Source organism: Oryx dammah, unplaced genomic scaffold (assembly GCF_014754425.2).
Source record: "Oryx dammah isolate SB20612 unplaced genomic scaffold, SCBI_Odam_1.1 HiC_scaffold_14, whole genome shotgun sequence".
In the NCBI taxonomy this organism is placed as follows: Eukaryota; Metazoa; Chordata; class Mammalia; order Artiodactyla; family Bovidae; genus Oryx; species Oryx dammah.
In genome coordinates, this window is record NW_024070198.1 from 48,651,105 (window position 1) to 48,675,962 (window position 24,858).

The following is a 24,858-nucleotide window of genomic DNA, read 5'->3' on the forward strand; positions in this document are numbered from 1 at the left end:
CGAGTTCAGTGAGCTCAGACTCTCGCGTCTTCCCATACACATCTCTTTCAAAGTTCCAACTACCCGGTCATTTGTTGTAAAAACTCCTATGTGCGTGCGAGCTAAGTCACTTCAGTTGTGTCCAACTCTTTGCGACCCCATGGACTGTAGCCCAGGCTCCTCTGTCCATGGGATTTCTCAGGCAAGAATGCTGGAGCGGGTTGCCATTTCCTCCTCCAGGGGATCTTCCCGACCCGGGCATCGAACCTGTGTCTCCTGCGTTGCACGCGGATTCTTTACCCTCTGAACCACTAGTGAAGCCCTTCACAGAAATGACCCCCTTCGAAATCGTTACTTCATTATCTTGGCAGACATTTCATGAATCATCAGGAGACTTTAACCTGGTTGACACTTCAGAAACTTTATCAGGAAAATATAAACAAAGTTCACATATTTGGAAAAAAAAAAAAAAAGGACACGTGAACGACTTTCTCTCACTATTGCTGATGAACTGTTTGCCCCAGATCGTCCAAATGGAGCATCATGGAGACAAAGACATTTAGTAAAGCAAGTGAGTGCTCAGCAGATCCGGGCGAGAAAATCCACCATCGCTTACATACAAGAGCAGCCGGGGGCAAAGCCGCTCGGGCTTGTCCTTCTGGCTCATGTCAGAAGGCGGTCCATAGCTCCACGCTGTCTCACTGCTCCGGGGTCCAGGCTCCCCGCCTGTCTTCCAAGGGCCCTCTTGCAGAGCCGGGGGGCCCAAGGCAGGAGATCAAAGGGGCAGAGTTCTCCCGGGGACGTCTGCCCTGGGTAAGAGGTTCTAAGAGGCTGAGGAAATGGGGGCCGTGGCATTACCAAGAAGGACTTGAAGACCACCAAGTGGAGAGGAAGAAGGCTCACTGATGGCCCGGGGGTCACAGGCAGCACCCACCTGTAGGTGCCGTGTAGCAGGGTAGCAGGGGAAGGGGGGTCCGGAGGACGGGTTCTCATCTGGGTGACACACGGGGGCAAAAGCAAGGGGAGGTGTGGGGTGATGGCGACCAGGCCTAGAGCCCTGAAACTCAGGGACACGAGAAGCGGTTTAATCAGAGGACTGAGGACAGAAAGAGCCCCCCTTTCTTCCAACTCCTCTTTGTCCTTTGACTGAGTGACATGCTCGTGGTCTCTAGGTGAGCCTTTTTAGGAGCAGGTGCAGGTGAGCCTTGCTCTTTTTCCTCTACTCCTCACCCTTTTCTCCTGCCTGCCCCCCTGCCTCTGGTGACCGCCATTCAGTGGTTAGTTTCCCGCTAATGTTTCGCAGCTTAGAAGTCCCACTGAGTTAACCTCAGCGATGCTAGTGGCATTGAAAACGAAAGTGAAATGCGCAAAAATTAAAGGAAGCTATTGTTTAAAAGAAATTTTAGTCTGTTATATTTTTATAGCATCCATATATACAGACATCTAAAAAATACTGATGGTTTCTGCAGCCCGGATTTTAAATGCAGTCCATGTACAAAGATAAACCAGCTTTTCTCTAACTTGTGTTTCTCCTGAGGCCTTGTCTGATTAGACCCTGGGTGCCTTGCCCCTCCTATGACAAACTGATTGATAAATGATAGATGAGGTCTAGATGTAGATATAATCAGAGATCATCTATCTATCTTCACCTATAAATCATTTAATTTTCTTAGATTCAAAAATCACGATTACATGAACTAAAAGGTAAGTTCCCAAATTCTTGGGTGAAAAGCAAAAATGTCTAAAGATTTTTCTGCAGGGTGTTGGGGAACCTGTGTCTTTCTAAGCACTAAGTTATGTATAATTTATTTATAAGCACTAAGTTATGTATAATTTATGTATAATTTAAGCTTTTAGTCACTATCCCTGTAGTGATTAATTTGTCAATAGAATATGCAAAAAAGCAGAACCAAAATGCTGGATTCTGCCCTTGGGGACCAGGTTATCCAGACTCAGAAGCTGGGGGGTGGGAATGAGGATTCCCTGGGTGGATCACTGAGCGTAGTAATGAGGGGGCCCCCTTGCCTCCCCTTCGTGGTGATGGGAGAGTCAGCCTAAGAAGACAACCCCACAGCCCAGCCTCTCAGGACCCTGTCCCTCTGGTGGCACAGTGTCAGAGCCGTCCAGCGCTTCATCAAGCCAGCTGCTCCTGGGGCGTGAGGCTCCTGGTTGCTCCAGGGAATCTGGTGGGTGGGTGTGAACCCATTGCTGCAGCTACTCTCCCGGTAAAAGTGTCCCTTGGTCAAGAGAACGTTCTATGGGAAGCCAGGACGACAAGTCCTTCTGCGAGAGCGTGGACTGTGATGACGGTGGAGGCGCTTTGGGTAGGCAGGGGGAGTGATATCTGAGGGACTCATTTATTCAAGAGGAGAAAGTGCTGCCCCAGTAACAGAGAGGATCCCCGCATTCAGCCTGGAAAGGTGCTGCAGTGGGGACAGAGCCACCTCTCACGGCAGCAGCTGCTCCACGCTGACCCGCATGTTGCTGAACGTACACGAGTCCCACCCTCTCGTCACGGTCTCTCTGCAGGTGGGACCGCTGAGCGAAGATCTGGGGAAGGACAGGGCTGACAGCCGCAGGACCACCTGCCTGGCCCGCCTGGGCTTGGAAGCTCTTTGTAAAGCTCACGGGGCATCAGTGCCTGCAGGCTCTTCGGTGACCTCTCCATCACCTGTCCCGCCCGCCGCTGACACCGCGTCAACCCCAGCCGGCAGAGTGGCGTGGTTCCTGCCTTGGGCTGGAAAGACAGGTTCTAGAACTGCCGTTCTGAGCAGCCTCAAGGTCCCCCACAGAGAGACCCTCCCTCCTCTGGGGCTTTCGGGGGTCTCTCCTGATCCAGGCTGTGATGGGCCAGGGGCTGCTCGTGTCTGGAGCCAGCAGCTGCACCTTCTAGGTGGTGAACAGGGCGGTGAGAGGCAGACCGCGGGCAGAGAAGGTCCAGAAGGGGTGTGGGTTCCTTCCCACCTCCAGACCAGCTCAGGCCCCGGCTTGGCTGCAGTCGTCCATTTTAAATGAAACACTGCCAGGCACACCCGGCGTCGTGCTGGGGATCAGACAACAGTTTACAGAGGCAGCCAGGCTGCAGACGTTTGTGTGAAGACCATGGAAATAGAAGGAGCAGGGAGCAGCCGTCCCCCACACCCCACACCCCAGGCTCAGAGAAGCATCTTTGCAACGTGCCTCTCATGAGTACAGGGACGCAGACCCTACCTGACAGGGCACAGCGGGCTGAGCAAACTCCAGAGAAGCCAACGGAAGCAGCTGGACAGCCACCCCCGAGGGTGCCGGGCGGTCCCTGTGGTGTGTCTCCTGAGATGCACTCTGCTCAAACCCACCCAGAGATGGAGCGTTGGGGACGCTCCGGCTGCCCAGCTCTCAGGGGCTGGTGCTCAGGTGGTTGCCCCCAGCCCTTCCCCAAAGCCAGAAGCAAGCAGCTGGCTTGGCAGATGGATCCTCGCTGCTGATGGCAAGAGAAGGCTCCAGCTTCCTGGAAATCCCAGGGGTTCCCCGGGAGCTCCTACATTCCCCAGTTCCCTCCTAATACATTCAGCAAAGTGTTCTTTTTCAGGAATTGTCTGATGAGAAAGAAGTTACTTGGGAGACGTTGCCAGGGTTGTGCTGGGGACAAAGACAGGCTAACTGAATAGACACTTCATAAACCTGAAATCAACAAACAGATGCTCAATAATTCACAGAATGCGATTAATTAGCAGGTTTTATCAAATATGATTCCACCCGGGACTGGTAGCTTGAAAAGCAAGACTTCCTTTTGAGTAGTACTTTCACAGCCCTTGCAGGCAATCACAGATGCTTTTGTGAATCTTTTGAAACAGAGTATCTTTAAAAGTCTCTCAGTCCTGTCTGACTCTTTGTGACCCCATGGACTGCATCCCACCAGGCTCCTCTGTCCGTGGGATTCTCCAGGCAAGAAAACTGGAGTGGGTTGCCATTTCCTTCTCCAGGGAATCTTCCCGACCCAGGGAGGGAACCTGGGTGTCTTGCAATGCAGTTAGGTTTTCTACCATCTGAGCTACAGGGAAGCCACAATTTTTGTTGCTTAAGATTGGAAGTCTAAGCCACAAGATACACTGGTTTAAAATATTTATTAATTCAAAAAAATTTAAAATTTTTTATACAAAGATGGTGAGAAAAATCTCATGCAAACTCTGGGAATACAAGAAAAATAACTCAAATATTCGTAAGATGATTTTGTACAAAATAATTCTTTTTAAGGAGGACCTCCCACAGAGCGCAGCCCCCTTCTCCAGCCCAGCAGCCCCCAGGGAGAGGGCAGGCGACCACCCTTCGGCCTGCAGGTGGAGCGTGGTCCACGTGTCCGACGGTCACAGGTGTCACTGCGATGATGAACAACGTATGCTACTACTCAGGAAACTAGACTGAGACCGGGACCCGAGGTGGGACGTCCCAACACCATGGAACTCCTGAGGGATGGAAGGAACTCACAAAGGTTTCCGGAAAAGTTTCAGGTAATTGGCTCGACTGATGAAAACGCCTTGAGGGGGTTAGAGTCGTGCCTATTTCCGCTGAGGCGCAAACCTGCGGCAACTTAGAATCTGTGTGTATTACAAGTAATCTGCTTAAGCAAAACACTTAAGGGAGCGACATGTCATGGCAACAAGAAATGCATCAAACTCGGAAGCTGTACCAAAGGGAGCTTCAATATGAAACAGTAATCCTGGGAGAACGAAGCCCGCGGCCCCGCAGGCTCCCGACCCGGCCGGGCGGGGCCGCCCCCATGCCTCCTCTACCTCAGCCCAGACGCTCGGACGCTCAGCCTGATCCTGATCGCCTCCTCACACTCTCATCTCATCTTCCGGAGCCTGAGTCTGTTTTCCTTGTCACGCTTCTTGAGAATAAGGATGAACTGGTTGAAAAAATGCTCCTGGTCCTTCTGCTTTTGGACGAGTCGAAACCTCTGATCCCGGCCGTACTTCTCAGCAAACTCCTTAAATGTGGTCCTGGAAGACAAAAGGCAGCCTGAGGGCCTTCCTGGAGAAGAGCAGCTCCTGGGGCTCTGAGCACCTCCTTCCTGAGCCCAGGGTCCCAGGAGCAGGACCCTCGGCAGGTGGATGGGCAGAGGGAACGGCCACTGGGCCTCCGACACCACCTGCCTGCTCCCCATACTGGGCATCACTTCCCACAGGCCCAGCCGAAGCCTGAGCCACGTTAACTCGCACATCTCCCCGTCACTGCACCCGGCCGCCCTCTGGACACGGGCCTGGCCTCACCTCCCGCCAGGGCCTCATCACTCCAAGGCCCGGCGCCCACTGTCCCTGCTCCAGCCACAGGCCTTCTTGCTCCCTCTGCTCTCACCGCTCTCCTGCTTGCCTTGGGCTTCGCATATGCTGTTCCCTCCGCCTGGCACACCCTTCCTTCCTCTCCCCACTCATCCTTTAGAGCTCTCTACTCACTAGAAGTGAGAAGCAAAACATTTCCTGCCACATCAGTAAACAAAGGATGCCACGGGCACCAGCGATTGCAGCCCCCACGGACAGTGAGCTCAGGAAGGAAGGAACCCCTGCCAGCTGGCAGCCACCAGCTGGCAGCCACTCCCCACGGCAAGTCCCCAGAAGCTCGGGATGTGGAAAGACAGGACCCTGGCCCCAGACAGCTGAGGTGCAGATCAAAGGAACAGCTTCCGGGAACCCGGACTCTGGCATCTTTCCATGCACAGAGAGGTACCCTCTCACGGCCCTCACCACGGATGTCACCTTGAAGAGCCTCAGTCGTGCAACTCAACTCGCCTCTCCCTGCACCCGTGGAAGCACGTTACCTGTTTTGTTTCTATGGAGCCTCTTGACAGTCTAAGCCCAGTGGCATGTGCTTAGCACCCGAATACTGACTTGCTGAACCTGTGATCGCCAGGCCAGGGAGGCACCTGTAAGGAGCTCAGAGATCCCAGCCAGGCCAGGCCCGAGGGGCCGGTGCAGCTCGCAGGGCGGGAGCGGATGCAGCCTTGCAGGGACAAGTGGAAGCTCAGCCAGGACCCGGTCCCTAGAGCTGCCTCTCCTCCCAGCTGTGAGCTTGAAGCCAAGGGTTGTGACAGCTCCAGGGGGCAGGGGCCCTGGGTAGCCAGGTGCCTGGACATTGCCTATCTGCCTCCTGCCTGGGGCTCCTGCCAGAGCTGTAGCCGGAGCTGCAGGAAGGGCCCAGAGTGCGTGAGAAACCCACGCACCCTGTGCCTGGGGAGACCTCTCCCTCCAGTTTCTCTTTGCGGACAATTTCATTTTTTATTGCAGAGATTTCATTGTTGCATTGAATTATTATAACTTGATGTGCTGTGCTTACTCTATCAGTCATGTCTGACTCTTCACGACCCCTTGGACTGTGTAGCCCAATAGGCTCCTCTGTCCATAGGGATTCTCTAGACAAGAATACTGGAAAGGGTTGCCAAGCCCTCCGCCAAGCGATTTTCCCAACCCAGGAATTGAACCCAGGTCTCCTGCACTGCAGCAGATTCTTTACCCCCTGAATCATTGGGGAAGCCAACAAGGGTCTGCTAATTATTGGTCTTGTCTCTTAACAGCCATGTCAATAGAATCTTGCTCTTCATGTATTAAAGGTAAAGAACCGAGGCACAGGAGACGCGGGTCAGGAAGGTCCCCTAGAGAAGGAAATGGCAACCCGTTCCGGCACTCTTGCCTGGGAAATCCCGTGGGCAGAGACGGGCTACATTCCACGGGGTGGCAAAGAGTCATACATGACTGAGCTGCAATAACTGTGGCTGTGTTGTTGCTAAACAAGCTGTCTCACACCTTCCTCAAGCACTCCTGCTCTCCGGGCATGTTCCAGAACCCCGCTTGCTCCCAGGCTTCCTAGACAGAAAGCACTTCTCTCTGGTTGCCAACATTCTCCCGTCTTTCTTTCACTCCTTCCCTCTCACCCTCCATTCCTTCCATGATTTCACAATTGCCTTGCACTGGACTAACACACACTTATTTGCACTTCCATCACCCGTCTGCATGAGAAAAGTGAGGCACTGAGTCACGGGGTGCTTGTCATCTTGGGGGTGTCTAGAGGGAGCCTGAACATTTTCAATGGGGGGCTGGGCAGAGACCCTTCTAGAGAGATCCTATTCCGGGCACCTCTGAAAAGAAGCATCCCTGAAAAGAAAAACAAATCAAAACTCTGTGAGCTGTTAGCCATCTCAAGGGGGCAACCTGCCTTACTGCTGACCCTGTTGGAGCGTCCAGTGAGCCTGGGGAAGTTCTCTGAGTAACTGGCACTGCCGCTTCCTTTTCCCAGGGACTTGGCTGCCCACAGTTGAAGGAGGTGGCTGATCTGGCCAGAGTGTTGGGCCCACAGCCCACAGGGAGTCCCCCCGAGGCTCCTCTCCCTGTCCCAAGACTCTGAGAGCTGGGCAGGGCTGGGAGCGGGCCCTGGACTATCCCTGTGGTCAGGACGGGAGCCGGGGTGATGGGAGGTGTCACCAAGGGCCCTCGGGACACCTGCGCTGGGCCAGAGGGCAGCAGCAAGAACTGCCCGCTGTCACTAGGACACCTGCGAACGGCAGGAAGAGAACGTGAAGAGGATCTGGAAAGGGTCTGAAACGCCCCAGAATTGGCTGCCTTTGAAACGCAAGCCAACTTTGTAATTACAAAAGTATTAAATGCCCAGTGTACACTTCTAAAAAGTGGCAGGCAATTAGATCTAATTTCAACGAAGAGTATATTCATTTACAGCACTGATTTTCCTTCTCTCTGTGTGTGTAATCTTCCTAATTGTCAAATACAGCCTGAATGTTTCTTCTTTGCATTCATGATATGTTCACGGGAGGGGGCTTACGGTTAGCATCTTAGCAGCGGATGGACAGATCATGAGCTAACTGTCCTTGAGGCCAGTGCAGTGGAAAGGATGAGAGTTTTCAGGACCTGCCGGGCACCGTGCGTCTTGCCTTGTCTGCCCCACATGCCATCCTGCTAGAGGCCGGTGAAGCAGGGCAACTCATCCCCTCAGATGGAGACACGTGAGCTGTGAAGGTCCAGGACCTGACCCAGGGCCAGGACCAAGGATGTGCAAGGCTGCTCTGCACTGACGTGGGAGCTCCAGAACCAACCCCCGACCCAGGGTCACTGACTAGGGTGATGGGGTGAATCCATGGCCTGAACCCAGCGTTCTCATAGAAAACTGCAATTTACAAAACATGCCTGGTGGGCTGCAGTCCATGGGGTCACGAAGGGTCGGACACGACTGAGTAACTTCACTTTCACTTTTCACTTTCATGCATTGGAGAAGGAAATGGCAACCCACTCCAGTGTTATTGCCAGGAGAATCCCAGGGATGGGGGAGCCTGGTGGGTTGCCATCTATGGGGTCGCACAGAGTCGGACACGACTGAAGCGACTTAGCAGCAGCAGCAGCAGACCGAGATTTACTTTTTGAGGTTAGCATTTGGCGATGGGGCTAATTCATGCAAATTTTCTTCCCATTCAGGAAGTACCTATCCGCTAAACAGTTGGAGTTTTCTGAGGACCCATAGTGAAGTGAAAATGTTAGTCACTCAATCATGTCTGACTCTTTGTGATCCCATGGACTGTAGCCCACCAGGTTCCTCTGTCCATGGAATTCGCCAGCAAGAATACTGGAGTGGGTAGCCCTTTCCTTCTCCAGGGGATCTTCCCGACCCAGGGGTTGAACTGGGTCTCCTGCATTGCAGGCAGATTCTTTACCATCTGAGGCACCAAGGGAGGGCTATATAACCAATACAAAATCACATTATCCAATTATTGACCAAGTGAGTTAGCCAATTACTGGTCAAAATGTAGATGCCTACATCTACACAAAAAGCAAACATCAATTAAGGCCCAATTAAATATGATCTGCTGCTGCTACTCCTGCTGAGTCGCTTCAGTCGTGTCTGACTCTGTGCGACCTCGTAGACGGCAGCCCACCAGGCTCCCCCGTCCCTGGGATTCTCCAGGCAAGAACACTGGCGTGGGTTGCCATTTCCCTCTCCAATGCATGAAGGTGACAAGTCAAAGTGAAGTCGCGCAGTTGTGTCTGACTCTTAGCGACCCCACGGACTTCGGCCTACCAGGCTCCTCTGCCCATGGCATTTTCCAGGCAAGAGCACTAGAGTGGGTTGCCATTGCCTTCTCCTTAAGCACTATTGTTAAAAATGCACACTGTCAGCATTATTATTAAACATAAAAATACACAAATGTCCATTAAAAAATAATGTCTTAATTGAAAACAAAATACATCAAAATTAATCATTTTTCACTCATAAAATTTATAGTTTTATAATTAAAAGTAGTACATGCACATTAATTTTTAAATGTCAGTCAATTAAAGTTAATTTTGAGGAGGGTTAAGTTTACGCATTCTTTTCTTTCTAACACCGTTTTCATATCAGCTTGTTTTATTTCTCGGGGTAACACCTGACTGTCTTGGGTGAATCTGATGGCCAAGGTCACGCCTCCCTTCCACCCGTGTAGGAATGTCTTCATGTTATGCTCTGGACAGCTGCCCAGGTGTGTGGAGCCCAGGGTGCTGGTGGGTGCGTTTCGCTGTTGTGTGTTGCTTTGGATTTTCACTCTCATATCATTTGATCGGGACTTAGACCAATCTAATGAGGGCTGACCTGCCGATGAGTTACGTTGGCCTTGGAGTCAGGGCTGCTGACAGGTTGAAAACCACCATGTAGGGTGGACAGAATGGCCAGGGTACCCTTGGTCAGCAGACAGCACCCCCATTGCCGGGGGGATAGGGAGGCAAGGCTGGGAGGTGCATTCATGAACAGCACAGGGAGAAGGCCTTCCTTCTCCAAAATTACATGCTCAAGGGAGCATAGGTCACTGGACGTAACCCACACTGATTTTAAAAAATCCTCTTACAAAATGTGGTAAACTTCCAGCCCCAGAAATTGCCTGATGTTAACTCTCTCTCCATACCTGGGTGACAGTTTAGATTCCTCTAGAAGCTTTTTGAATTCTTCTTTGGCTAGCAGCAATTTGCTTTTCTTTTCCTTGTATTCTTCTTTTATTCTTGTCTTGACAAACTGTTCAAATATCTTAAGACACACACAAAAGAGAACTATTACAAGAGTGCATATCAGAAATGAAATCTTGTGCTTTGCACACAACAGGAAAACAGCGAGAATCTGAGCTAAGCCTGTCTTTTTTACAGCTGCTGGAGCCACAAGCCAGAGCCTTCCATCATGGTCTCTCCGTGACACCGAGTGTCTCCACAGTCACACCTGCTCTCCCAGAGACCCGTCTGCAGGTGTTATCTGCGGCCAGACACTGAGTCAGCTTGCTTAGAAATCCCTGGAATGAGGCAGGGGTGCTCTCTAGAGGCAGTGGGGCAGAGGGCAGTTTGGAAACCCAACTCCAGGGCTTCGGTATTTCTCTTTGGAATGCCTGGAGCTTCCCTTAGCGTGTGAGTTTTCTCGCTGACTCTCACATCCCAGCCAGCAGTACCACGACACACGAGAGTATGCAATTTGTTATAGCAATCCCCAGGGCAATGCAAGTGGTACTTGAGTCTCCAAAATGACTTTGAACTTGTGAAAAGAAAGTCAACCCAGCATCTCTTACTTCCCCACCTCCAGGCTCCCAGACGCCTCTTGTGGAGGAGGGTGTGGTTCCCCAGAACTCCTGCAGATGACGTGAGCCGCTCCTGGGTGTCGTGGAAACACCCAGTGAGGAGCCCTGACCCTCGGCACTGCACTCCCACCCTCAACTTGATGAGAAGTGGGCCTGAAGTCTCCCTCAACTAGGAAACCTGCCCCTTCACCTAGAAGGCCATGGACATCATATGGTAGGCAAATCCACCCACAACTTTGGGGAGGTTTCCCTCAGGAACCAGCAGCTGATATTACACACCACCACCAGGGAATCCCTCTTTGCAGCAGTGCCTATAATGAGCCTCACTTGCTTGGATTAAGGCCTCTCCCTGTCATAATATCAGAAAATTGTCAGTTGCAGACAAGGGCCAAAGGAGGTGGGGACAGCTGCATCATTCCCAGTGCTCTCCAACCTTCAAGATCATTGAAAGGAGGATATACTAGAAGTCATTTAGACGTGTGGTTCAGTTCACTTCAGTTGCTCAGTCGTGTCCGACTCTTTGCGATGCCATGGACTGCAGCACTCCAGGCCTCCCTGTCCATCACCAGCTCCTGGAACTTGCTCAAACTCATGTCCATTGAGTCGGCAATGCCATCCAACCATCTCATCCTCTGTCGTCCCCTTCTCCTCCTGCTTTCAATCTTTCCCAGCATCAGGGTCTTTTCCAATGAGTCAGTTCTTCATATCAAGTGGCCAAGGTACTGGAGTTTCAGCTTGAGCATCAGTCCTTCCAATGAATATTCAGGACTGATTTCCTTTAGAATGGACTAGCTGGATCTCCTTGTAGTCCAAGGGACTCTCAAGAGTCTTCTCCAACACCACAGTTCAAAAGCACCAATTCTTCGGCACTCAGCTTTCTTATTAGTCCAACTCTCACATCCATACATGACCACTGGGAAAAAACCATAGCTTTGACTAGACGGACTTTGTTGGCAAAGTAAGGTCTCTGCTTCTGAATATGCTATCTAGGTTGGTCATAGCTTTTCTTCCGAGGAGTAAGCGTCTTTTAATTTCATGGCTGTAGTCACCATACGCAATGATTTTGGAGCCCCCAAAAATAAAGTTTCTCACTGTTTCCATTGTTTCCCCATCTATTTGCCATGAACTTCCAGATGTTCAAGTTGGATTTAGAAAAGGCAGAGGAATCAGAGCTCAAATTGCCAACATCCACTGGATCATGGAAAAAGCAAAAGAGTTCCAGAAAAACATCTACTTCTGCTTTATTGACCATGCCAAAGTGGTCAATAAACTGTGGAAAATTCTGAAAGAGATGGGAATCCCAGACCACCTGACCTGCCTCTTGAGAAACCAAGAAGCAACAGTTAGAACTGGACATGGAACAACAGACTGGTTCCAAATAGGAAAACGAGTACATCAAGGCTGTATATTGTCACCCTGCTTATTTAACTTCTATGTAGAGTACATCATGAGAAATGCTGGGCTGGATGAAGCACAAGCTGGAATCAAGATTGCCAGGAAAAATATCAATAACCTCCGATATGCAGATGACACCACCCTTATGGCAGATAGTGAAGAAGGACTAAAGAGCCTTTTAATGAAAGTGAAAGAGGAGAGTGAAAAAGGTGGCTTAAAACTCAACATTCAGAAAACGAAGATCATGGCATCCGGTCCCATCACTTCATGGCAAATTTAGATGTGTATGTGGACATAAATTAAAAAGATCAGCAAAAGCCCACATTGGGTCCTCTTAGGCCAATAAATAGCAATTCTGCACCAACCCAGTCAGTGGCCTTTGCAGATCCTGGAATTTGAGCCAAGAGTTCAAGGAGTCTCCTGTGCTCCTCCCAAGGATCCTCCTGAGGACACAGAGCTGGAAGTGACCACGTGGTCAGTCACAGCCCCGATTGCTCCCCGGGCAGAGTGGGTCTCCTTGGCTCTGCCTGATGGTTTCAGATTCCACTGCAGTCCTGGCAGCCTTTGTGGGACTATAAATCCAAAATGCTTCTCACCTCCAGAAGAATCATCGGCAAAATTAAATATTCACAAACAGGACTTAGACGGAGAACGTGAATATATGTATTTAAGTAAGAATACGATGGGCTTATTTCACCTTCAAGGCAAATGGTAACGTAAGCTCTCCGGTTCTCTTATAATTTCAGCTAATAAAAAAGGTGAATGCAGGGTTATTATCCAAATAAAAGTGTGGGGCTCCATCATTAGTCAGAGCTTTGCCCTATTAATTTTAAATCTGGATAGACACCCTGGCTGGCAGTGGTCAGAGCTGTAAGAAAGACCTGCTTTTCTGTCTGCCTGGAACCATTTATCCCTCTAATCAGATTCTGCTCTCTGTGCTGCCTTTGCTCTGGTGCTTTATTTATGCCGCTATAATTTAATGTAACAGGTTTTTTTTTTTCTCCTGTTTAACAAATTACACCAATCTTATTCAAAGTGGGGCATGACTTTTTAAAAGACAGACCACTGGCCATTATCTTGTCATGGTGTGTTTCGGTGAAATAAGATGGATTGCCATTTGTTGCCATAGGAACAGCTCTGACACGCGCTCCCCAGACCCCTGCTCTCTGTTCAGGCTCATTCACCACTCCCCTGCAGCCCCCCATAGAGGGATGGATGTAACAAACACACTGTGAGCCTTCGCTTTTCCCACAGAACACTAAGGGGCAGTGGGTCCCCCCCAGGGTCCATGACTGCCGCTTGCCAGCCAGATCCATTCATAAATAGGACCGGGTTTTCTGAATGGGGCCCAAAGACTGTCTCCTTCATCAGCTCAGCTTCAGCTCTGCACCTCTAAGAAACGACAACATTGCCACTTTGCCGGGAGGTGGGTCTCTCTGATGGTGCCGGGTTCCCTCTGAGGCTCTCTGGTGCTGAAGGACGTCAGCTACGGGGAGCTGGCCTCCTCCCCCTCATGGGGCTCAGGGACCACACTGCGGAATGAGCACCTCCTGTGTGCAGTGTGAACGTCGGAGGGCCTGACGTGTCCCCTGGTGATTTCACAAAGATGCCTGCGAGCTCCACGCAAAGGGTGGACTCGGCGTGAGCTGGCCGTCCATCTAGTCTGGTCTGTCTGCCCCCGGTGCTTCCTGGCACCCCAGCCCTTCTGTTGGAGCCTGCCTCTCTGACCGGGGCTGTGGGAGGCCAGCCCGGCTGCTCCTGAGGGTGCTCCTCGTATCATGACCACCCTCCTGACTCAAGACGGCAGGCAGGGGTCCTCACTCCACCCGGCAGCCCAGTCTGTCCAGCAAGCAAACGGGCCCTGAGCGCCCTGCCTTCTGAGAGACGGGGCCTAAACATGAAGCCATCAGCGGAGGAGAGTCTTACTTCTCCACCTTCCTTTAAGGGGCTGATGGCCTCTGAAAACATCCACGGACTGAAGGCAATAGCGTTGACCTCGAAGGTCAGTGAGACACCCCTGGCAGCTGGGCTGAGTGTTATCAGTTATGGCTTAAAGTGACCCTGTCACCAAATTAAACGAGCTTCTCACCATATGTGGTCATGGTTGGAGAGTGAGCTTTCTGATTTCTAATACTGCAACAAAAGGGGGGTGATGTTACCAATGATTAAAGTCACCTGGTTTCCTCAGCTGAGGGGAAAATAGATATAAAACATCCAGACTCCAAGTAAGGCCCTGGCCGAGTGCCTTCTCTTGAGCCCCTGGTCTGCACCCTAAGGGAACTTCATGGGCTGATGACAGAATTGAAAACAAAGCCGCACTTTCTGTCCTCCCAGCTCCGGCTTTCCCGGACCCCGCCGTCTGAAATCAGAGGGACGCTTCTGACGGCCCTCCCCTGAGAGGGCCCTCGAGGAGCTTCTGCTTCCGGGGGTGGCTCCCGGTCACCCACGTTGCACACACATCCGCTCTGCACTCGGAAGTCGGGGGGAGAAGCGCGGTTGGGATGGAACCAGAGATGCAGAAGCAGAACCGGAATCCTTCTGGAACTTCTCTCAGGGCCCTTCTTGGGTGTGTGTGGTCCGGGAGCCACAGACATCAGCGGGGCTGTGAGAACTCAGGCCTCCCCACCAGTCCACACTGCGTCTGTCTGTCTGTCTAATCCTGGAAGCGGTTCTGGCTCCCTGATGGGACTGGTCAACACACCAGGGTGGACTTCTACCAAGTACCCATTTAAAATGACCTCCAGGCCAGCTACCTGCAGCCCATTCTTGCCTTACTAGGGATCTGCTTTCTAGAAACGTCCACTCGTTACTTCGGCTGCTATGTTCCCTGGACCTCTCCTATGTCACTGTTCTTATACTGGATCTTAAGTTTTTTAATCCAGTCGTCTAGGATATGGTTAATGTGCCCCCACACTGAGTTTTTACCTTCAAATATGAGCATTGTCTCTGGGGGTCCTGGCCAGACGTTTCGCCAAGAGCAGGAACAAGGGTTACCCCCCTCTGCACCCAGGGCACTTTCCCTTCACAGCTCACGGGCTAGCACTCAACCTCACAGCTTCCCCACAGACACTGCAAAGACACCAGGCACCCGCTCGTCCACAGAAACCTCTGGACGGAGCATCGGTTTAAAGCCTCGTCTCTCGAGACTGTCAGCATGCCTCCCACCACCTTACCTGTTTCCGCTCCTCCGAGTTCAGCAGGAGATAGCGTGGATCAAACACGATTTTGTGTAATTCTTTCTCCCAGGTGGAAAACGCTGACACCTGAAGAAAGATATTCAATAGAGTTGCTTTTAACATCTAATGCTGAGCCTGAGTCACAATGAACTGGCCGATGGTGAGAAACAGCCTTAAGGAACCACGGGTTTGGGGACACAGCGGCGTTTAAAAGTGTTTGACTTGTCAAACTTTTAAGAAAATCAATTTTTCGAGCATAAGAAAATTTAATTTCTAGACTCGTGACACTATGTCTTCCCTGGATATCTTCCAGGGCCAAGTGCCCTGATCCAAAGCCCTGATTATATCTGTGAGTCTGAGACATTCTCAAATATCATATCTTTAGAGGAGAAATTATACTTGTAACAATTTTCAGGATGGCACAGGCCTTAACAAAGGGCAGCGTCTTGTAATTAGTCAGAATTTGGCACAATTTTAATTGATTTTTAATCAACATTTAAACCTTTTTCAGGTAGGTAACTTTTCAACCAAACTGCCTTATTTTATAGTAGTTTGGATCTACACAAAACTTGCAAGAATACTGTGAATTTGCCGTCCAGCCCACCCCCGGTTCACTGTATCGCCAACATCGCAACAGTGGCGTGCTGGATGGACCGCACGGCTGTTAACAGGAATCTGCGCCTGACTTGGTTTCTTTAGTCTTTGCCTAATGTTTTTTCTGTCCTGGGATCCCACCCAGGACAAACACCACATGTACTCTCACATCTCCTCGGGCTCTTAGGGGTGATACGGCTTCTCCCTCTCCTTGGTCTGGATGACCTTGGCAGCTCTGAGGGGAGCCAGTGAGGTGTTCCAGGAGCTGCCCCTCTGCTGAGTTTTGTCCCACTGTTTCTCAGCTGCACTTTCTGTCCTCCCAGCTCCGGCTTTCCCGGACCTCTGACGGCCCTCCCCTGAGAGGGCCCTCGAGGGGCTCCTGCTTCCAGGGGTGGCTCCCGGTCACCCACGTTGCACACGCATCTGTGGGTTTGGGGAGGAAGACCCCAGAGTAACGTGCGCTTCCTATCAAGGTCCATACGGTGAATGTGACGCGTCACAGCCAGTGCTGACCTTGATCGCCTGGCCGAGGCCTCTCTTCCCTGCGTTTCTTCTTCTGCCCTAAGTCGTGTTGCCCTCTTTGGAGGGCAGTCTCCGTGTGCCTGTGTGCCGTCTCCGTGTACCTGCTCCGTGTGCAGTCTCTCGTGTGACGGTTCTGTTGTTGCTCAGTTGCTCAGTCGTGTCTGACCCTTTGTGACCCCGTGGACTGCAGCACTCCAGGTTTCCCTGGCCTTCCCTATCTCCCAGAGTTTGCTCAAACTCGTGTCCATTGAGTCAATGACGCCACTTGAGGGGCCTGACCCACTTCCTGATTTGGAAGAATCTGTACAAGCTCCTTGGACTCCTGGATGGGGTATTTATCCATTCTTCCACATTTACTTACTAGTTCAATCATCTGTTCATGTCAGTATAAACTCATGGACATTTATTTCACACTTGGGCTTGGCATCTAATCTGGCCGCTGGTTTGTGCTCAGATTGCTCCAGGTCGGCTGCTGTGGTTGCCTCCCGCGTCCGGGAGCGTATCCCCACTGGTCTGTTTTCTGGGCCCTTGAAGATGCTCCAGCGTCTTCTCCTATCTCTACTGCGTTGGCCCTAGAATCAGCATCCTCTGAGAAGCCCTGGTCCCTCTTATCAGAGAAGGTGTTGGGACCTGAGATCCAGGTGAGCAGTTCATTGCTGCTGGGAAGTTGTGACTTCCAGATTCTCAACTGATGGGGCAGTGAAACTTTTAAGTCATCCAAAAATAAGTTACTCACTTAAAAACACTGACTAAACATTGGGTATGTCTTAGGCCCCTTACTGGGCGCTATGGGTTCAGAGAAAATAAATCAAGGCCACTGACCTTGAGAGGTTGGCAGGAGGTGAAGCAGAAAGTGAATTCAGGATCTCCCGGGGGCATGAGTGTCCTTCTGTGCACAAAGATGTGCCCAGGAGCCAAGGACACAGAGAAGGACCCCCACTGGCCTAGGGGGAGCTGTCTCCAGGGCGGACGGTGTCGGGACCTGGCCCGTGGAGGGGCCTGGGAGGGTGTGCAGCATGGGCTGTTCAGGGAGGCCAGGCTTGGGGAACTGGGGGAACGTGGGGGTCTCAGGGAGATGCAGGAGGCTGTGCGGAGCTGGGAAGAAGCGGGAGAGACAGCCTGAGCAGATGTGGGGACACTCGCTGGCCTCCTCAGGAACAAAGGGCTTGTCCTGAGAGCAACAGGAAGAGCCAGATGTGATGTGTGCCCAGGGGCCCAGGCTGGGGACGGACTCAGTGCAGAGGAGAGGAGAAGCTGATGGGCAGGTTTCACAAAAAAGGCCCACCTGCTCCTACTTCTGAGCAGGTTACAGTATGGCTGGTAGAGATACTATTTCAATAGACATGGCCTTTGCTTGGAATGGGCTTCTCTTGTGGCTCAGCTGGTAAAGAATCCTCCTGCAATGCAGGAGGTCTGAGTTTGATCCCTGGGTTTGGAAGATCCCCTGGAGACGGGAAAGGCTGCCCACTCCAGGATTCTGGTCTGGAGAAGTCCATGGACTGTGTAGTCCATGGGGTCGCAAAGAGTCAGACATGGCTGAGCAACTTTCACTTGCTTGGAACATTATAAGGGTTTTCTAAGTTGACACTTTCTGTATTCAATAATAAAAATAAAAATTCTTTTTAAAACTCATGAGCTCTTTTATGGGCAGGGTGAACCAAGCTCCACCCAGGGATCTTTCTCAATTGATTAAGGACATGGTAAAGTGTTGACATGTCATGGCGGGGTGAAGGGGGTGGGGCGACTCTGGAAGAACATCAGGGCAGAATAATGGTCCCTCTGTTCAGCCAGAGCTGGTGCTTGACCATGTGAGCATTAGGGTGGACATGGAGAGAAGTGATAGGCAACTTCAATTCAGCCCAATCAGATAGGGTCAGTCCATCACGTAGAGCCCTGAAAACGTCTTCAAGGTTCCAGCTCTGTACGAAAGGCAGGAGATTATTAAGAACTGGTGTCACATAACTGACTCCACCAGTGTGATGAGAATTTTAGGAGTTCTAGATGGATAACAAACTAAACTAAAAAAAAAAAAAAAAGATATCATCCTTGGCTCCAAAGGAAATTACAATCTGTATACAAGGCAAGAAGATCAAACCAGTCATTCCTAAAGGAAATCAACCTTGAATATTCATTGGAAGGACTGATGCTGAAGCTGAAGCTCCAATACTTTGGTCACCTGATGTGAGGAGTCAACTCTTTGGAAAAGCCCCTGATGCTGGGAAAGACTGAGGACAGGAGGAGAAGGGGACAGTGGTGGATGAGATGGTTGGATGGCATCACCGACTCAAAGGACACGAACTTGGGCAAACTCTGGGAGATGGCGAGGGACAGGGAGGCCTGGGGTGCTGTAGTCCGTGGGGTCACAGAGTCGGACAGGGTTTAGTCAGACACGCCTGAGCAGCTGGACAACATACGAGGCGGAAGAATCCTTTCCACAAAGACTAACTTGTGATGGAAAGACAGACGTCGTCACGTCACCCAACACCGTGCCAGCGCGTGCTCTGACGTGAGGGGGAGGGGGCCGTGCTGGGGGGGGGCAGCCTGGGCACGCGGCCGAGACCGAGGCTGGAGCCCACCGGCAGGCTGGACGGTCAAGTGTGAAACGGGGCCTGGCAGTGCCTGCAGGGGGGCACGGCCTTGTCCACCAGACCGACTCTTCCCAAAGGACCCTGATGACTGTTGCTGCCTCAACTGTGAGACTCACTCCTGATGGAGGACCACCCTCCCCAGGCCTGCACCTCTGCAGGCACGTCCTGGTAGGCTCATTCTGTGGGACAGGGCCAAGGCCTCCCCTTTCTTGCTGGAGGCCAGTGGGGAGCCATTCTCTGCTCCCAGGGGTCCCCAAATTCCCTGTCATGGCCCCTTCTGCAACAGGGCAGCTTCCTCAACACCAGTGGGAGCATCTCTATATATGAGGCCTCATCTTTCGTAACATTCTACCACACCACCACAGGGGAACGCCTCCATCCTGTTCACAGGCCAGCCCCCCTCAGGGATGGGGTCATTTGGGATGGGTGTCCCGGGGCTGGAGTCCTGAGACCACTGTCGGGATGTCCCAACGCAGCAGGCCCCTGAGACGAATGCCCCCTCTGGCCTCCAACGTGGCCTTCATCCTCCACCTTGGGCTTCATCCCTCATCTGCGTAACAGACCTTCCTTTGATACTATGGCATTTTACATGTGGTTTGGTCCTGGATAGTGGGATTCTTCAGCCCATTTGAGACCCTCTCCTGTGGAAGTCAGTCCTTCCCTGCAGTCTGGCTGGGTCTGGGGTGGTTCCGTCTCCCCTCCTGGGCTGAGTTCTGTGATGTTCGTGTCATCTCCTGACAGTCGGCAACATATTCCCAGAAGCATCTGAACACCTCAGGGTGCTGACGCCGGGCGACACCCTGCCACGGGCGAAGCTCGGTGCTCCGTCCTGGTGCGGCTGCGTGTGGGCATGGCCCACGCCGCCAGGTCAGGGCTCTGGCTGGTGCTCACACACAGCTTTATTTGACTTCCCCCTGGAACCCCATCCTGGAGTATCACCATCGTGTGGGAACCAGGAGAGCTCGGGCAGCGGTCCCCTGGGCTGGGCTGGTGGCCAGGCCCTTCCTTCCTCCCAGCCTCCTGCCGGCAGACTCTCTCCCGGCCCGACTCGTCCTTAGTGTCTGAACTGCACTCCCTGCCATTTCTACAAGCGCCGACACCAGAGCTTGTCGTTCAGAACAGGCACAGGGAAGGAGCAGCCGCGTGGACCCTGGCCGGGGCGCAGCCCCCAAGCTAAGACTGCTGCTGCCACATCGTGGAACAGGGTCGACCCCCATCAGGGGTCAGGGGCTACCGCCTGCCTGCCTGGCAGGGGTGCCCTCCTGGTTCTCCACCTCCAGCCCCCAGCCTGGTCCCAATACCACAGCCTCCGTCAGCGGCGCACTGCACGCCTCCCCTCCCTGCAGGGCTACCCCTTGCCCCTCAACCCAGCCCTGACCCTGAAGGCTGGGTATGAACACGCGCCCCGTCCGCCTGCCCTCCCTTCCTCTGGGCCTCTGCTCCGTCCTCCTCGCTGCCTGCGACTCTGTGGATGACAGACGGCGTGTTCCTTGCAATTAGCACTCACACCATTACCCTCTTTATCCAATTTCCTGGAACGCACAGCTGTGTCTTCTATTTCTGGCTCTGGAGTTCCTGACAATTCAAGGAGGCTCGAGGCGGGCAGAGCTCAGGATGCAGAAAGCAGGCCGCGCTCTGGGCTCAGCCTGCCAGGAAAGCAGGGTCGTCTTGACATTTGGGAGGGAATTCCAGGCATACAGGCCACCGATGCAGGGAAGGAGAAGGGCTGAGGGTGATGCAGGAGAGAGGAGGTCCCCCCCGGGGGGCCACCACGTAGAACCTGCTGGAACCCACCTGCGATTCATCCAATCGTGGGGCAGGAAGTGGAGGGTTTCCTCCTGGTCCCACCCCTCCCTGGTGCAGTATTGCCCCTGGCGATGCTCCAACCTTAAATTTAGAGGGAATGGTCAGCATGTGGAGAATCTCGTGAGCCAGGTGACCCCCAGGTGAATCCCGAATGACAGAGGGGTTGGGTGCCCCTCACAGACTCTGGGGCGCGCTGACTTCTACCCCATCTCCCAGTGCTCAGAGTGTTCCACCACTTTCTGTAGTGTGTGTGTGTGTGTGTGTGTATTTTGATCAGTAAATAAAATCTTGCACTGTTATTCCACAATATCTCACCTTAGTTTTCACACATGGCTAGTTATACCCCCACCTTAAGCTTAGAGTGGGTGGTCCACGCGCCCGGCCCCTCAGGTCATCTTCTCGTTAGACCACTGTCTAATCACTAATAGAGAGGTGACCACAGTAACATCTTCAGAGTGGAATCACCAAAAGCTGTGGCAGTTAATTCAGGAAAGAAGAACCACAGCACAAATGCCGAGAGAAAACACAAATCAAAGAGAAGGAACCGTGAGATTCAAAAAATAATAAGTAGTAAATATCTATGCTTCTTACTATTCAGTGGTGGTGAAGCGTGCTGAGAAAACAAATTTTCAGGAACTTTCAAACACTGCTGGGAGAATACATTGTGTGAAAACAACTTTTTCCAAAACAATTTGATAATACAGGTCAGATGTTGACGGCACACAGGAAGCAATCCCATACACACATAAACCAACATTCATGCATCAGTACGGTCATTGGAATACTATTTAAACTAGCAAAATTGGGCAGCAGGCTAAATGAATGAAAATGAGGCTGCTTTGAATGGACAATGAACTGACAATTATATCCTCATCGAAAACGTTTCCAAAGGTTTATAATAATATTTTAAAACTGCTTCAAAGGAGAAAGTAGTATACGAATGTATAAATTAGGTTGAACCTTATCAAATTACCTATCTTTTGAAAACAAATGGGACGTCCCTGATGGTCCAGTGGTTAAGAATCTGCCTGCCAATGCAGGGCACACGGGTTTGATCCCTGGTCAGGGAAGATGCCACATGCCGAGGAACAGCGAAGCTCCACGGTGCCACAGCTATGCAGCCTGAGCTCTAGAGCCCTCAAACCGCAACTACTGAGCCCACGGCACTCTAGAGCTGTGCTCTGCCACGAGAGGAGCCGCCACGACGAGGAGCCTCGCGCCGCAGCTAGAGAAAGCCTGCAGGCAGCAGTGGCGGCCCAGCACAGCCCGAGTTAACAGACAATTAAAATAAAAAATTGGCTCAGCCACGCTTAACCACGGTTCAGTCCTGCTTGTACTATATAACTGTACTGTATAATATGTATTGCACTATATACTGTTTGATTTTGCTATTGTCTAGAAGGAAAGGTATCCGTCGATGGCAATATTGTGTCTTAGGACTTCAGGTGATTTCTATTTCTGTTCTTTGAATTTGGGTCTTTCCTATAAAGAGCATGCACTCCTTCGTGGCACAATCTTATTTTATTAGTGGCATGTGTCTGGTGAGACTTTGAAGAGTTGCCATAGGAACACGAAGCAGATAAACTTCCTAAGGAGCAAGGGTACGTCTCTTGGAGAAGCTCCTGACAGTCTCCAGGACTCCAGAGCCACGACTCAGGCACTTAGCCTCCAGGGCCATCTCATGGACGTATACCTGCACATGAGGGGGACCAAGCCCTTCCCCCAGCGTCCTGGCCCAGCGGCCACTACAGCTTCAGGCAACACCACCTACACATCTGGGCAAAGGGGCACCAGACGCCAGCCACAGGGGAGGCGCTCCTGCCCCCCACCTGGGAGAAGGGAGAAGGCACGGCCGCTGCGGTGGCAGGAGGGCACCAGGGAAGAGCCTCTCCTTCATCAGGCTGCCTTTGCACCAACAACTCCTTAGCGCAGAGAGAGAGCCCTGTGGCTCAGCCAGGGCGAATGTGCGGACTGTGAATTCCTCTTTCCAACACAGACTCAGATCCAAAGTCTAGGGGTCTCGGCTGCAGGGCTGGCCACTGTGCCAGTCAGTCTCCCCAAGGCTGCCGCAGCTGCGAAGCTGGCCGTGGTTCCTCTGCAGAGGGACCCAGCAGTGTCTGAATCAAGAGTCAAGGTTATGGAACAGTCTTTCTTTCCTGGCCTCTGGGAAAGCCACTTCCCAAGGGCTATTTTGCTGAAGGAAGAGCCCCTCGATAAAATGTCTCTAATGCATTTATCTAAATAGACAGGGTTAAATTAATCAGCTGCTACTCAATTAATCCTGCCCTTTATAGACTGAAGTTTAAAGAGAGCTCTATTGTGGTTTATACTAGTGAAAGAATATAAAAACAAAGCCTTCCACTTACATATTACAAACCCACAAAATGGAAGGCCTTTCCCCAAGCCAAAATCCCTATGGCATACCCCAAACCATGCCCTTTTTAAACTACTGGAAATCCATATACCTAGCTCCCTCTTTCTATAAGCACATGAATCTCTGAGCTGAAGGATTGAACAAATGCAATAAAAAATCTTATTAATCACTCAGTCTGTGAAAAAGGTGACCTTTTTCAGCCTCATTTTTAAGCAACTAGAAATCTGATGGGCTTAGCCATCAAAGCCTCTTGAGCATGAGTAACTCATAAAATCTGCCGACATACTTTATAAAGTCAAGAGTCGTAAACGTGGGCCTTGCTTTATGACATCAGCAGCACATTCAGATTGGTCTTCTCTATTCATGAGGGGTATGTGGGCTTCTTCTGAAATCCTTGTAAGATGAGGGTCTCAGCTTCACCCCCGTCTCTGTCTCCTGGGAAAACCCAGAGTACTGGGGCTGGTACCTCCCGTTTCCACGTTATTTTTGCTGATTCTCATATGTGAATATATCTAAAGACCAAGGCTGGATGGAATCAGCTCAATGAGGCAAGAATGCACTGAACACACCCTTAGTAAAGTTGCTCAGCTGAGGGCTCTGGGGTTCATCAGAGACCACGAAGACTCGGTGTCCTCGGGAGGGCGGGCTGGGGTCTCCAGCAGTCCTCACCCTCCAAGTGGCTTAATATCATGCTGTGCAGGTAAGCTGGATGTGTTTGGTTTCCAAAACAAAGAGGTGGGAACCCAGACATTGATGAGATGCATGCTGCATGTATTTCTCAAATGCTCACGGTGCTATCACTTCTCTGGGGATTCTCAGTTAATTCCACTGGGGCAGACTGGCTGGGTTCATTCAGACCTCAGAATTGTGACTGCTTTTGCACTGTCCTTGCCATCAGAAGAGGCATGGTGGCAAGACTCAGGCGCTTCCGCCCCTGTGGTCTGCAGAGAAGAATCCTCTTCTTGGCGACTTTGTGGGGAGAGAAGCCTGCTTTATCGTGAGTGATGTCTTATCCTGCAAATGCTTTGGGGCCACACGAGTGGAGGAGAAGGAAACAGAAAGAACAGCTGCTCCAGGAGATATACCCCCTCATCCAGGCTCCATAGGCCCACTGTCTGGTCAGCGCTGGGCCAGCCCAGGGCACATGCAGCAAGACCAGGGCCTGGACATGAAGGGAATCCCGGGAGGTCACTGAGCACCTCTGGGAGCCAGTGCCTGGAGCCAGGCTCGAGGAGCCCAGTGAGGCATCAGAGAGTCCCCTGCCTCCAGGACCCAGCACAACGACTTGGCAACGAGGAAGGCACACAGATCGGCTATGAGGCACCACGTGTCAGCCAGGGAGCCAGGGAGGCAGGGCTCCGAGGGCCTCCCGGGAAACAGACCTCATGCCAAGAGTGCAAGGAGGGCAGGCGAATGAGACAGCTCAGGCCCAGACTGGTGGTGACACTGGGCACAAGCCCGCAGGACCCTGAGGCTGGCCTGATGGCCACGGAGCAAGCAGCCCCATCGGGTGGCAGTGACGGCTTCTAAACCCAGCCGGCTCCATCCTCCTGGGGCACCTGGGACTTGATGGCAGACCCACTTCTCCAGCATGGGAACAGCAGGCCGGGGCGGCCAGAGCCTGGCACTCTGGCCCATGTTCCTGGCTTCCTCTCCTTAGTCAGGGGAGGAGGTCATGTCTTTGCTGTTGATGTGAGGAGGCTGAGAACGGGGCAGTGAGGGCCCAGCAGGGAGTGAGGGAAAGGCTCAGGGGAGCCCTGCACACCGGCCACGTGGGGTCTGTGGTGGGGCCGGTAGGGAGTACACACCAAACAGATACACATGCGTACACACTCACAGCACACACACACAGAGACA

At 52.0% G+C, this 24,858-nt stretch overlaps 1 protein-coding gene across 1 annotated transcript in view; it reads right to left on the reverse strand.

Annotated features, from left to right (window-relative positions):
* Positions 1-4,073: 4,073 nt before the first annotated feature.
* TCERG1L (transcription elongation regulator 1 like) overlaps positions 4,074-24,858 on the reverse strand; it is a 201,501-nt gene continuing 180,716 nt past the window's right edge. Inside the window, exons 10-12 of the mRNA XM_040254814.1 lie at positions 15,115-15,204; positions 9,893-10,011; positions 4,074-4,958 (exon numbers count right to left, since the gene is read on the reverse strand). Of these exons, the coding sequence (XP_040110748.1) occupies positions 4,802-4,958; positions 9,893-10,011; positions 15,115-15,204 (366 nt within the window). The 3' untranslated portion in view covers positions 4,074-4,801. The remainder of the gene's footprint in view (positions 4,959-9,892; positions 10,012-15,114; positions 15,205-24,858) is intronic.